Genomic DNA, 15,048 nt, shown 5'->3' with positions numbered 1-15,048 from the left:
TGATAATTAAAAATTAAAAAAACAATGACTGGGGTACAAATTCAGCCAGGATGGTATCGACATTATCTCTTTGAACAGGTATGTATGCACTTTGATGCATTTGTAAAGTGCAATTGCAGCTCCTTTTTCAATAGAACAGAAGTGCAATTAGTTGCAGTTGCACGAGACACCTTGTGTACAGGATGGACGGGCGCGTGTGCGCGCGAGATGAACGCGCGCGGGCGCATGTGTACAATCAAACATTGTTCATGATTTAGTCAAATATTGGCGAGATACACAGGTTTGTAGTACCTCTCAATGTATATCTGTCTGTGTATCATGCCGAATAATCCGCGGAAGATTGCACCTCGATTGTCCACCCGTTAACTAAGACTCGTTACGGTATCCGGAAACTCGGTAACGCCGTTTCCACTGGGATCCCTCTAGGTATTTCTATATTTGTTAATCGCTCGATACTCGAGGATATAGTGTAAGCATTATCTGCTATAGTGTTAGACCACGATATCGTGTTTAATACGTTCATTGTTACGGTGAAAATGGCCGTGCATAGTATAATACAACATTATTTCACTTTTTAAAAAATTTTTTTTAACTTAAGTATAATTAATATAATTAATTAATGGTAATTGATATCACAAATTTAACACTTTGATAGCTGCATAGGTATTTTGTAAAAATTTTTATTTTTGTAATTTCAAATTGGAGGGTGGTTGACAAGAGATTACTATTGTTCTTCTGATTTTCTATTGGTATAGTAGCCCACTTTGTTTCTGTGATTGTTGTTGGAGCAACAAGGTGACGTATGGTTTAGGGGTCGATTTAAGAGCAATAAAAAGCAGGTAGGTGTAATGGGAACTTATAATGCGTGACGTAAAAGGGGCAGATAAGATAATAAAAACACCAGGGCCGTAAATTCGAACAACAGTATCTGTCAGAGGAAAATCAATATGCTAGGAAAGTGGTTCCATTCGGCCAATCCGGGTCTATCAATCGTCTCTGGGTCGAAAATATAAGCAACAAGGAATTTTTCGTTCGATTTTCTTTCGTTTAATTGTAAATCAACTCTTAATTAACACTCTCGATTTCACGTTGAAACAAATCGTCTTCTCAGTCAAAATCATTTCACAAATCAACCGTGATTAATTTGGCTATAATTATGTAATTTCTGACAATCTGGAAGAAATCGAAATTAATTCATCGAATAAATATCAAATTTTTTCGATGATTTATATGTGCCAAAACTTACCAATCAGTCAGTATCCCAGATGATCTCGATGATCGACGATTGGTCGTGTTAAACCCCTCATTACGCGTCGGCAGGATCGATCGCATCGCGAGATCCGTATCTTCGGGAGAGGAATGTGGGGTCGTCCAGCAGTTTTAATCGGCCAAATTTTTACACTCCGAATCGTCAAGCAAATCCGTAATTAATGAGCGAGTATCGATTGCATACACAGATTAGGAGGTTCAATAAAAAAGTGATCGACTGAATGAGAACAGCTAGTACTCGTGCAAACGTAGCCGAATGAAAGTCAAATATTATCAAACGAATTTGTTAATACCCTTAGCCAAGAAAGAATTGCATTCTTTTTCTAAAGAAAAAAGATCATTCGCATAGTCTCATTCACATTTTAAATCAGAATTTTTTTAATTAGTATAGCAAATAATTGAAAGCGAAGACTTCGTGTAAAATAATGATTAGCAAACTTTAAAATTACGAAACAAGAAAATAAAGATCAGAATATGAGTTTCTTCGAGTCTGATTAATGACAGAACTGCGTTGACAGATTACTGAAATGTTTGCAGTTAAAATCCTCTCGGCAAAAATAAGAAAAAAGTTGCACCAGAAGAAGATACTCAACATTTTATTTTCCAAGTGTGGAGAAAAAAGCAAACGATGGATCTTGCTTGAGCGATGATGCAAGCCCTGTAACGTTGATTCTTACAATTTCTCAGTAATGTGGCAAGAATTGACAAGGTCGAGACCTCTTGGACTATCAACTAGTTTCTGAAATACCTTTGAACAAAGAATCGATGTTTCTAAAATTAGAATTGAGAAAAAACCCATAGTGAATATTGTTGCTCTTCAAGATACGATAAAACACTTGGATTAAAATGTTGAACAAATGTGAGGAAATTAGCGAGTACGAACAACGTACATACATACACGTGCTACCGAAATTTTTTATCTTATTTTCGATCCGTCCACTTGTCCGGAGGATTTTATCGTATCTGAAACCACACGATTACAATATAAAAGTTGGTCAGCGATTTCTTTGTGTCGTCAAAATAGCCCAATTTCAACTATAATATTCCCTGAGAGGTAATTGATTCGAGTTCATTAGAAGATTGATTAAACATTGAAATTTCGTTGCACCTCTGTTAATTGTTCCCTGGGGTAAAGTTGAATATTAAATCTGATTGGAAAATGTGGTCAGTGAATATATATATATAAAATCGTAAAGAAAATGTGGCTCGGAAATCCATAGATGACCAGAAGACAGGAGGAAACAGGAAAAAAGCAACGAGTGACTTTCATTCGTAAACTTTGCATTTCCCGTTTGCTCGTCGCAAACAGAATTATGAGATAAAATTTCTCAACTAATATTCCCCTTTTTTTGCGTTTCTTTTCTTAACAAACACTCTATCCGACTCTTCGAGTCAATCGAACGCGTTGTTTTATGATTGCACCCTTAATTCTCGGATGACGGACCATGGAGAGAGCCCCGATTTTCTTCCTATTGCCAGCGCTCTATCAAAATTGCCAGGAAAGAAAAGGAAAATGTAATAAGAAAAATTTTTCGTAGAAATACGTGGATTTATTGAAACATTTACATCCTCGTTTGCTCGCGTCGTTACCCCTCCCTCGTCTCCGGCCAAATAATCGCAAACGGACGGAGACATCCTTTTTTTTTTTTAATTCTTTTTCGCTCTCACGCTTACAACTCTATTTGTGTTTGTGTGTATTGTGTCTGTGTCGCGTGTATGTACATCCAGCCACAGATTGACCAGTCGCTTCGAAGCAAGGGCGGACTGGAAAATTCGAAGCGACCATTCGAACAGATAAAAGTAGCGAAACGGTTGAAAAAGGGAACAGACGGGAGGGATGATTCGGGGTCAGCACGTTGTCGTAGTCCCCGTGGAAAGTCGGAGGATCTTTCTGGTGGACAGAAAAGCGGAGAAACGCACAGGAACAATGGAAAGCGTAAACAACGACGACGAGACTTCGTGACTTCGAGATATTTTTCTTTCTTTCTTTTGTCGCCCCTCGTCTACGTGGGTACAATATTACCCTTCCAACTGGCAAATTATACAGGTTGCATCTTTAGAATGATGATATATATCTCTGAATTTTCTTTTTCGAATTCTAATTTAGGAAGTACTCGAAAATAATTAACAGCTAACGAGTGCCTCTTTCAACCCTTGTGCATGGTTCAAATTTTTTTCTCACATTCACCTCGCATAGATGACAAAATATTTTACTCTATAAACATATTCTTTGAGTATCTTTAATTAAAAATAATGAATTTTAAATAAACGAACCATTTAGTGCACAAGAATTAAAATGACAGGATAGTTCCAAATTGCTGCCACTTAGAAAGGTATTACAGACCCCAGAAATAGAAACACTATCGATTGCTTTTACTATCATTTTTATCAGACCCCAAGCTTTAAATTGATGTATCATAAGTGCTACTTCGTGATACTTTTATGTCATGAAATCATGTTACACTTTAAATGTTTGAAAATCAGTTACTCTTCGCTACAACTATCGACAAGTCATTTTCTGTTACGAATATCGATGAAACCTTTATACCGTTATTTTCTTCAAATTTCAAGCTTTAAATTCACGTATCATAAGTGGTGTTTCTTGATATTTTTATGTCATGAAATCAACCATTTAGTTCGTGTCACTTAGAGAGGTACAGAGTATTCTTAATTCAGTTTCGTAACGAAGGGCGAATTTTTAATTTCACATATCGTCGTCGAACGGGAGCGTTGTTTAACGTGGAACGAAAGCCTAGAAAGCATAGAACCGATGATGTTCCTCGCTGCTCCCTGCTTTCGTCTCTATTTACAGGGCGTTTCGCGGTGGGGCGTGTATCAAAAGCAACCCTCTGACAGTCGACCAGGGGGGGATAAAAGTCGAGGATATTACGGCGACTGGGTCGTCGTCGAGGGTGTCCGGCAATCAGGGGGATGCTTTTGAAACACGCTGTACAATTCTCTCTCGCACACATTCGTCATTCATTTCTCCATTCGTTCATTTTTCGCAGATATATATATATAATATGTATATACCTAACATAGTGTATTCGTTAGACTCCATTTATTTATATATTTATATATTTATATTTATATATATATAGCTCTCTGTAACATATATAATATTGTACATCATACACGTTGTGCGGCTATCTACACGTATCATACAAAAAAAAAAAACACTGGACGTGTCCTGCTTTTTCGACGCATTCGATAAAATCCTTAACGATTTAATTCTTCTTCTTCTTCTTCATTTTTTTTCGTATCCTTTGTGTATATGTGTGAGTGTATGTGTTTATGTGGGCTCGAATAATAACGTACGTACGAACGCGCACCTCCACGCGAGGATACAGGCGTCTTTGCAAGCCTACGTTCATTAATTTAGACTTATTCTCACGGGTTATCACATTTTTCGCTCTACGCCGACGCTCTCGCGGGTTCGAGCCAGCCATCGCGAACAGGCCTCTCCTTCCTTCGTTTTCGTCATTTTCGCTCGATTAACTTTGGGCGGAAAGAATCAGAGAATTTTTCGATTTCAGAAACGATAAAATTTGGAAAGGTTTATTAGAGGCAAAGGAAGATAGAAAATTGCAAGCAGGTCTGTGTAATTAATCAAAGCCTAATTAGACGCGGCTACAAATTAATTACAGTGACAATGATAAAAATGATTTTTCATCCTGTTTGCAATTTTTTTTTTCACTTAATTTTGAATTCACAGTCAAAAAAATATGTTTCACCTAATTACGCACACGTTTCACTGAGTCATTATTAGGAACAGATAATTTAATATCAATCTATGATTTGATAATCGATCATTTAGCGATCATTGATCCTATCCTTTATTTCCACTAACTGTAATCTATAAAAAAATATAAGAATTGCCAGAAATTAGTGAAATGTTCATAAAGTTCGGTACGAATGTTCTGGTAATCAATTCGAGATGAAAAATATTTTCCTTTTTGTGAAATATTTACAATCACGCCGTGTGTATTTTATAGTCGTAAAATTTGATCGCTTTTCAAACATCTTGCTCCGAATGATTGCATCATTGAAACGTGAACGATAGCGATCAGTCTTTTGCTTATCTTGACGAGCAGCATAATAAATTAAAGGAAGAACAAAAAAATAAGACGAAATCGAGGCGAATACTTAAGAAAAGGAAGCTACGAGTTCAGTCTCAGAGTTAAGAAAATGAAGAGTTGATGATTGAGGAGAAAAATAAGATACATAAGATGAGATTTTGATAAATCTTGAAAAATATCGCGTCAACAGAGATTCGAAAATTTCGAGTATAATAAAAAGAAGATTCCTTTTCAAACGAACGTCTTTAAAGAAAGAGAATAAAAAAATAATTTGACTGCGTTCAAAATATGTTTTTGCATAAGAGAAATTATTTTAAAATCATTTATTCAAAAAGTTCATAGATTTTCCTTTGCCCTCGTGAATATTTATACACCCTAATGAAACCACCCCTAAAAATATATATAAAAAAATAAAGAACAATTAATATTCTGATCCCAGTCCCAAGGTTCAAAGAGCTTCTTCAGTTTGAAATTATTTTGCCGACGAACAATGCTCGATATTTCTTAAAAAATAAAAGAAAAAGGAACCGGAAGGACTGGCCTGCGAGGTGTGCCACGCAACGGAGAATCGCCTGGTGCGTCGTTGTCGCGTATCACAGAAAACCTTATGCGTAATCGAGGACGTCTCGAGGGATCGCGAAAGCGGAAATAATCGCGCGTGAAGCGTCGGACGAGTCGCGACGTAAACCGTGACTTTCTTCCTTTCGTTTCTCCGAAGATCGCAATCTATGGATCGTGTACGTATATATTGACTCCTAATAATGAGTCACGCTGTTCGAGTGGCGCTTGATCGATGTCTCAATTGATATTTTTTTTTCTTCTTCGGGCACGTATAGGTAGATCAAAACGATCGCAAACGGATCGGCGACAGAGCGATGTCGATCGCGCCCTTCGAAGTAACGCTTAAGTCACTGGACTTAAAAAATGAAAAAAAAAAATCTTTCCAAACTCAACGAACTTGAAATTTAAAGAAAAGCGAGATAATTGAAATATTTTCACGTGAATTTTATTCATCGCCATCTGCTAAAATATATCGAGACTCTAAATTGATTTAAAAGTGGCATTTATGAATGTGAGAAGCAGCATTAACACGTTTAGTGTTAATTGTAGAAAGCTGTAGTTTCCCCCGTTTTGCTAGAAAGCCAGGAAACGTTTCAGAAATAATCTGAAACCCGCGATCGACATCGTAGAGAATATGAAACGACGCAATAATCCGCGTCGACGGAATCCTCGAAACGCATCGTCCAAAGGGATTTCGAAAAAGAAAACCTCGTGTCCACTTACTCAACAACAATAGGAAGGATCAAACTGTACAAATACTGCTACGAAGCAACAAATAAAAAGTTCTAAAAAATTCGCAGCTACCGGCTCGTCCGTCGCTCGAGGACGTCGAATCTCCGTCGAGACACCCCGATACACCCGCACCCTCATCACAAAAAATCTCCCCCAATCAAGAAACGATTCGACACTGGCAACTGTCCAACCGCGTGTTCGTACCTCGGCGCCGATCTTCCTACGGCAGCTCACACGACATCCTCCTCGTCGTCCTCCTCTTCCTCGTCGTCGTAGTCCTCTTCGTGGTCGACCGGCCAGCAGGCGTCGGCCTCGTTGTCCTCGCAGAGCCGTCGTCTGCGTCGTTGGTGGCTCGAGGATGGCCGCAACGGGGTCAGGGAGACGGGGGCGGGCTGAGCCGGCATCGCCGACGACGCGGACGACGAAGAGGAAGAGGAGGAATTGGCCGATGTGGTCGGCGGATGATGATGTTGATGTTGATGATGATGCGAAGGAAGAACGATGTTGGCCGTGGTCTCGTGGTTGGTGACCGCTGCAGTGGCGGCATAGGCCGCGACAGCAGCGACTCAGGCCAGGGCGTAGGGGTGCGTGGCGTGGTGTCACAATCCTGGTGCAGCCGTCGCGACGGAGGGCGGAGGTGGTGCACTGCTGCTGGCCACGCTGGTCGCGTGATGGTACAGCGGGCTCTGGTAATACTCCTGGTGATGATGGTTGGTCATGTTGTGCATAGGCCCGGCTGCGTTCGAGCCCGCGTGCATGCCGTTGTGATGGTGATGGCTGGGTGGCGCAGAATGCGCGTGGGGATGATGGGGTGAGCCAAAGTTCGCGTAACTCTGATGCAATTGTTCGTACATCTTCATCTCGGGGGGTTTCGTGTCTTGCGCGCCGGGCGAAGTGCCCGCCGTGGCGCCTGGCAGTAGCCTGGTGATGCTGAACGGATGGCTGGCAGCGGTATAAGGAGGCTCTTGCTTCAGACTTCCGGTCATTCCGTGATGCAGAGCGGCCGGGTCGGAGATTAGATGAGGATGAAGACTTCGACTGACCATGGCGGTGAGTTCGTCGTGGGCTGCGCCCAAGTCGGGACCCAGTAACCCGCCTATATCCGTGGTGTCGCTTTTCAGACCGGCGTGATGCTGGTGCAAACTGGCCGCGTGATGATGATGGTGCGAGGACACCAGAGAATGGAGATCCTTGTCGTCCTGTTGCTGCGGTCCGTGGTGCAACGACGACGGAGTTTTCTTACCTGTATGAGCCAGGTCGTGCGAGTTGGGACTGTTGTGTCCAGCGGCGGCGGCTGCGGCCGCTGCCGCGGCTGCAGCAGCTCCGCCGTGATGCTGCTGATGCTGCTGGTGCTTGTTGCTTTGCCTGGTCAGCTCCTTTTTCTCGTCTTTGAACCTCTTTTGCCGTCGCAGATAGCAGCCGTTCTCGAACATGTTGCCGCTCTCCGGGTGGAGCGTCCAGAAGGAGCCTTTTCCAGGCTTGTCCGGTGTCCGTGGAACTTTGACGAAGCAGTCGTTAAAACTGAGCGAGTGCCTGATGGAATTTTGCCAGCGTTGCTGATTCTGTCGGTAAAAGGGAAATAGGTCCATGATGAACTGGTAGATCTCGGACAGCGTCAGCATCTTGGTAGGCGCGTTCTGAATGGCCATAGTGATCAGGCTTATGTAGGAATAGGGCGGTTTCGCGTGGGTGTAACTTCTACGGTAAGGTTTGTCAGTTCTGGCTCGTTGGAGCGCGGAATTAGGCGAATCGGGCTCGGTTAACGATAAAGGATCCCGTGTTACACCGGCGCCGCCGGCTGGCGTCAGAGGACCATAGCCGACGGCGCTCATGCAGGCACCGCTGCCGCCCATCGAGGCGCTCCCGTAACCACCCATGCCACCGCCGCCCATCGATGCCATCCCCATAGCTGAGCTCATGGTGCTCATGTTGAAACCCCCGGCGCTTTGGGGACTGCAACTCGGCCCGACTCCAACGCCCATCGACATGCCCATCGACACGCAGCCCATCGTGTTGATCGAGCTGTACGTCGGCGCCATGCTGCCCATCGTTGACATCGTAGCGCTGGTCATCGCGCCGCCTAGGCTACCAGCGTCGCCGTACAGCTTCTGCGACTGAAGCATGGTCATAGAGCTCACCGGTGCCGGGGTGGCGGGCTGCTGTCTGCTCGTCAAACGGGAATCATGAAAGCCGCGGTACCAGGGCTGCTGGTAATGCGATGCTCCCTTAATCTTATCCCAGTAGACGGGAATCCTATCACCTTCTTCACACTTGTCCTTCACAGACAGAGTATCTCGTGGAAGAATTCACACCGTTCAAACTTCACTTTTCCTTTTATCAAGCAAAACTAGAGTCGTTCGTAACTCGTTCCTGGATACACAGACGCGCACTGAATCCCTGCTGTCTCACAATCCAACGACGCGATCCGCTCGAAGAAGGGAATCGCGTGGGTGCACCGAACAAAGCTGAATTCTCGATCACTGCGTTAGGCGCCGGTACTCGGGTAACAACGATCACTAAAGCTGGATCCGCGACGGTTCGTTTGTTTCAACAACACGACGCGACTAGGACGCGAACGGAATCGAGGACGCGCGGCTGGCTGGTCGCGCGGCCAGCACAGGCTGAACACACAAGAGCAACGATCGTGGTTGTTTGAGCGGGGCCTGTTTGAGCCACCTCACCTCCACTCTCCCTCATTCACCAGTCAGGTCTCTCTGTCTCTCTGTGTGCCGTGTGGATGGAGGCCGGTTAGCGAGTGTACTCCGCTACTCTTGAGTCTCCCGATCTTGTTCAAACACGTCCCACTCCCGGCAACCTCTGCCACGCCTCTCTCGCCCGGCTCCGCCAATCCCGTCTCGGTTACCTCCACCGTTCCGCCGCGTCGACCAACGGCAGACGGCCGTGCGGTCACAAATGTGTCCCCCTCGTATCGCGTGAATCGGTGGCGCGATAATGCGAGCGGACGATCCGGCAGGCTGGTCGCTTTGGGAAAACGGGACGAGAGCGCAGCTGCGGGAAGCGCCGCTTGCGCAATATCCCGCAGGACGCCAGGCAACGACGCCCGACAACCACGTCCCGACGGCCGCGTCGCCTTCGCTCTCTCATGTCATGTCAACTGTCTGTCTGCCACGCATTTGACACCTATCGGCGCGCGTCACGCGTCGCGCCAACGCTGTTTTTCCTCTTTCTTCCTCGTTCTCTTCACCCATTCTTCTTCTTTTTTTTTCTTTTTTTTTTTTCAATCTCCTTTCTCGATCGTTTTCGACTCCGTTATTCGCGTCTTCTATCGTTCTCCTCTCCCTACGATTCGCTCTCTTTTCTCTGCCCTTTTTTTTCTTTCTCTCTGCCTCGCGCGGGCGCGAGTTTTCTGCAAGCCTCGTCTCGTCGCTTCCGGCTTTTTCGTGGCTCCAGTTCGAGTTCGTGTTTGGCCGGTCCGCGGGCATCGCGACGCTCTCGCGATCCACTTCCAGCACCACGATGGACGACTAAAGATCGAAGAGGGATTAAGGAAAAGAGGTTTGTTCCAGGAGCCGACGATCGACGCCGAACGAACCCAGGTTCGTGTCTCTTGTGAATCTTCTTCGTGAACCTCTTTCGTTAATTTATATTTCTAATTACCTTCGTCATTTTTACGTATCGTCGATATCAGGGGTGGATTCGTGGTGATTTATTTTCTATCGGACGCTTAGAAAGCTGAAGTGTTTCGCATCGCGATCTGGATCGTTTTCTCTGATGATTCAGATATATTTAAAAGAATCAGCCTGTTTGAACAGATGCGATCGGATTAATTAACGATTTGTTGCTCGTTATCGATTTTGATTTATTAGTCAGTGATACGAGGGAGTTAAGTAAGAATCTTTAATCCATCGGCATAATCGAACGTTACGAATATCGCGGATAAATTGAACGCCACTTCGCGATTGCATAATTCGTCGGTTGATAATTGTTTCTTTTTATTTTATTTACTGCGGCTCGAATCAGCCGAGCGTGTACGTGGAATATTTGAATGAAAAACAAATTGACGTGCAGGTTAATGAAACGCCCACTTCTCTTTCGATTGTTTTGCAATCGATTAGGATAAAAATGGAACATTGTCGTAGGTGGTTACCGGTTCGATAAATTCGCTGAATTTTAATCGGTTCAATTAACTCGAAGAAATCGTCTCAATACGTTCAAATACGCACGATTTCGATGTGATTCGATAAATATTTGATATGTTTACATCGACAAATATTAAAATATTTGAATATAGTAAACCAGATGAAGATCAGCTGTGCTAGTTCGCACTGTTCTCGTGTACAGATAATTTAAACAAATTTGATGGCATATACATATATTGAAGTTTACTGAATTCTATAACCAATATACCCGGATCAAATCGTGTTTTTGTTACCTGTGTTAAAGCTAGATAAACCAGGCAAATCCGATAACGCTTAATTGTAACTACAAACGTACACGAACAATATTTATCTATACCTCTAACATCGATAACTCTAAACATCCACGTAAATTCACTAATATTTACGATTGAATTAAAGCTTGCGTATCGTTTCATTGATACCAGTGTAAATCAAAAAGTTGCATTCACACTTGAATAATTAAAAGCAATCTGTCTGTTTCAATAAACACAAGCTACTATTTACTTGTTAAATCTTACTATAGAGAAGATCTCTTTCATACTTGATTATATGAAGAAGAAAAAAACATATAAGTATTCCATTGAAGGAATACTTGGAAAAAATTAATAAAATTTCAAGTTTTTCTTAGATTAAATTTTTCAAATGATTTTAGTATTAGTAGAATATTTTCTAACGTTTTAATATCTGTATCCAAGTTCCAAGAAACTTTTCCCCCGTTTCGCAATTGAATTTCTCGCTTAAACTCGCGCCCCGTCGCGTCGATTAATCGTTTATCGCGTCTCGAATAATTAACTGTCCATGGCCCATGAATATTAAACGCGCGTAATAAAAAGAGATCGGATTTTCGGCAGATAATTCGGTTAGCTTAACTCGATCCCGTCGCTTGCTTTTCTCTTTCACCAAAACCGTGTTCAATCTATACTTAACAATCTTTTCCTTGATTTTAAAATATTAACAAACTTTCAATTCGATTGTGTACCATCAAAATTGTACCTATTTGTGAATTGTGACAAAATAATTTGTTCAATGAAATGCGAAGTGCGAGTCTAACGTGGCAAAGAAAACCTTGCGACGGTAGGCGAAAAAGAAGGGTGTTCCATGTTGAATTAAACACATTTTCTCTGGTATAAATTAACAAGCAAATTTTATTTCAATTTGAAATAAAATTGAGGAAAGCAGCGTGGTATCCTGGGACGAATATCAGCCAGGCCCTCGTAATTCGGCTCTAATGCAACTGATAAGCGATAATTCTTGATAACAGCGTGTGCATCGATTCGAATGGGACGCTTAAAACTCTCTTAAAATTTTCAACGGTGTCTAAAAAAAAATTCTGAACTAAATTAAACCTTCATGGTTTTCAGGAAAAGAAAATTTTTTAAATTTTTGGGATTCTCGAATAGCAACTGGATCCGTCGACCAGCAAATCTCCGTTTACAGTCACGTTTAGTACCGTTTATTATCCGCAACGACCATAAGAGTGGACTCCAACCCCTACGAGACCGTCGTTTGTTTTCGTTCTTGCGGTTGCTCGATCGTAAACACCATAGGATTATCTCCACGGGACACGTCGTCATTGTTTCTTTCCTCGTTGCCGGAACTTAAGCACAGAACGGACGAAATCTGGTTTCCCTTAGGCTTCTTTTTATTGCCCTGATTTTCCTCCACCAGGATGCCGTACGCCTCTGTACTAACAGGGGTGGAAAATGGAAGAATCATTTGCAATTTATAAATTTTCTATTACCTCATCAATTTCCCATGTTCTTGTGAATTATTATGGTGTCGATAATAAAAGAAACAGGGAATGGACCACCCACGTGGAACCAGGTAGATCCTTCAGAACCTGTAGTTTTCATCCTCGTCTCACCCTCGCGTCATCCCTCTCGTCTCCTTATAAAAATGACAAAACACTTTTATCGACTCCCGAGGCTCTTGACTCGGCTGTTTCGAAGCCAAACACACTTTGGTCGGCGAACTTTGGAAAAAGGATAGCACTTTGGTGTTCGGAAACGGGGGGTGAAATTCGACGAGGATCTTGTAAAAGTTACAGCAATCATTTGAAGAAGATGGAGATTTTTATTATTAAAATTATGCAACGGATGAAAAGAAGAAAGTCTTCTCGACGAGAAGAACAGAACCAATTCATCGTTGTAGAGAATCGATCGCGATGGTGATACGGTTAATCTAGGTCAAATAGCAAATCGTTATTTAATCGTAGATTAAGGATCGCTACTAATCGAAACAAACAGCACTCGATTGCGCACTTGTGCTCGGCACGGGGCTCGTGGGGAGGGAGTGATTTGTTGTAACGAAGAACCGCCGCGCTTGGCACAATGTAGCTAGCCCACTTGTTTACAGGGACAATATTTTCATTCCGCAAACAATTGGTGGCTCGATAAAGACCCGGTGTACAGGTGGGTGCTCGGATCTAACGTTGTAACACGCCGCCTGTTCGTGAATGGCCTCCTGTACATGTGTGTGTTTACGAATCTCTCGAGTAAAGTATTAGCCGACTCTAAACGCTTGAATCATCGAGTTGTATGCCTTCGATTCGTCGGCCCATCACACCGTCGCGATAGTTTACCACTTTTTTTCCTTCTTCTCTTGTTTTACAATCTTCCTCCTGGTTCTCTTCCGTTGGTCTCTTTCCAAATCTCTCATCACGCGATATCGCGTTAGTCTTCTGTTAAAACAATCTTATTTAGTTTCCTATTTCAACCCTTGAACAGAGCGGAGCCTTGGATAATCGTGAAATAATGAGAAATAGAAAATTGTATTAGAATTGTGGCTCTCTCCATGGTCCGCGCTCCGAAAATCGATAGCCACGTTTCCCCTAAAGATCAGTTCCCCATGAAAAATCACAGAAATCCGAATTTTCATCCCCGAAATCTGGTCAGACGAAATCCTCGCCGAGTATCCGACCTAGAAAAATATTTCACCGGTTCGAGGAGGACACACGTCGAACTGGAATACCTGTCACGCGATTACCAAGGGAACCGCCAAGGGGTTTGTTGTTTCAAGACTTTACGAACAACAAACCATAGACCTGGGGATCAAGAAGTCAATGTTTCGCGGGAGTCGACCCAAATCACGGAAAATCAGGTGCATCCGCGGTTAAGTCACGTCCGAAAAACACTGGACCGCCTACTTATGTATACAACTCGAAAAAGAAAAAAAAAAGACATGAACAGGAATATTGGTAAAATGAAAGGCTGTCTCGTGACGTGGCATAAATTACCTATAGAAAGTGAGACGATGGTTGTTTCCTTGAAAAGAATTTCATGGAACATTACAAAATGAAGCGATATGTTGATGATTATTATTTAATATATAGATCCTTTTTGTTTAATTTAATCGTAGCGGATAGTTGAAAGAGGATCGTTGATCCTCGAGAACGTGCGACGAGTCTATTATTTTTGCTTCGAATCCAAGGGGGTGGTTTAGGTCCTCCTGGTGGAAGATAGGCCGTTGGACGATTCGAGGGCTGCAAATCTGGGAAAAGCTCGACGAGGCACGCACAGCACGTGACTGGTTCTAGGGTTCGGTCTGCACCTCGTCGAGCACGATAAAGCACACGCGGGTGTAGGTATCGTTTTTTAAGTGACTCAATTTCGACGTCGGCTTGCATCCACTTATCACCCCTCTTGCCTCTCTATACATACGTCTATACTCGTAGATTACCTAATTTTTTCTTATAATATTCATAATACTCTTTTTCTGTCATATGAAATTGAATGAAATTTTAATTATCATCAGGAATTATCGTCGATCATCCACTTTTTGGTTTCTTTTTTTTAAAATTAATTTTGCATCTACTTGAATTTCAATTAAATTGTTTTAGTGTCCTTTTTACTAAAAATTCATCAAAGCCTAAGAAGACACTGTCAAATGTTCACCTAGAACCCTGGGTTTTTCCAGAGCTAGGAAAATTAGTTTTGCCCTGATTATACCGGTGCCTAATGCGGTTCGCGCGTTCTTCTCTCACGCAAATGTTGTGACAGTGATTTACAAAGTCAAAGGCTAAGATTTACACGAACTTAACATCCCTTTCTCATTGTTCCCAACCATATTCTGAGACACGGATTTGTCCAATACGCGAGTACACAATTTTCACACCCTCCATCAATTTTTGATCCATTTTCCCAAAATTTATATGATCATAGTACCATCGAAAAATTGTACGATTACCGGAGTGTTTGTTTCCCCGAAGTTCGCCAGAAAAAGGAAGTCGAACGGAAAGAAAGTGAAAGAGGAAAGCGGCGATCAGTTTC

At 42.6% G+C, this 15,048-nt stretch overlaps 1 protein-coding gene and 1 long non-coding RNA gene across 4 annotated transcripts in view; one reads left to right on the top strand and one right to left on the bottom strand.

The window, feature by feature from the left end:
• Nucleotides 1–15,048, top strand: part of LOC117606206 (uncharacterized) — a 100,789-nt gene that overhangs the window by 75,943 nt on the left and 9,798 nt on the right. The window lies entirely within an intron of this gene.
• Nucleotides 4,431–9,650, bottom strand: LOC117606197 (silk gland factor 1). The gene has a single exon (XM_034328356.2). It carries the CDS (start codon nt 8,768–8,770, stop codon nt 7,241–7,243), a length of 1,530 nt encoding a protein of 509 aa, XP_034184247.1. The 5' UTR covers nt 8,771–9,650; the 3' UTR covers nt 4,431–7,240.

Source organism: Osmia lignaria, chromosome 1, assembly GCF_051020975.1.
Source record: "Osmia lignaria lignaria isolate PbOS001 chromosome 1, iyOsmLign1, whole genome shotgun sequence".
Classification (NCBI taxonomy): domain Eukaryota; kingdom Metazoa; phylum Arthropoda; class Insecta; order Hymenoptera; family Megachilidae; genus Osmia; species Osmia lignaria.
This window is presented reverse-complemented; position numbering and strand designations above follow the sequence as displayed.

Excerpts from the sequence above, each read along its gene's own strand:
- LOC117606197 (XM_034328356.2), bottom strand. The coding sequence starts at position 8,770 with ATGACCATGCTTCAGTCGCAGAAGCTGTACGGCGACGCTGGTAGCCTA.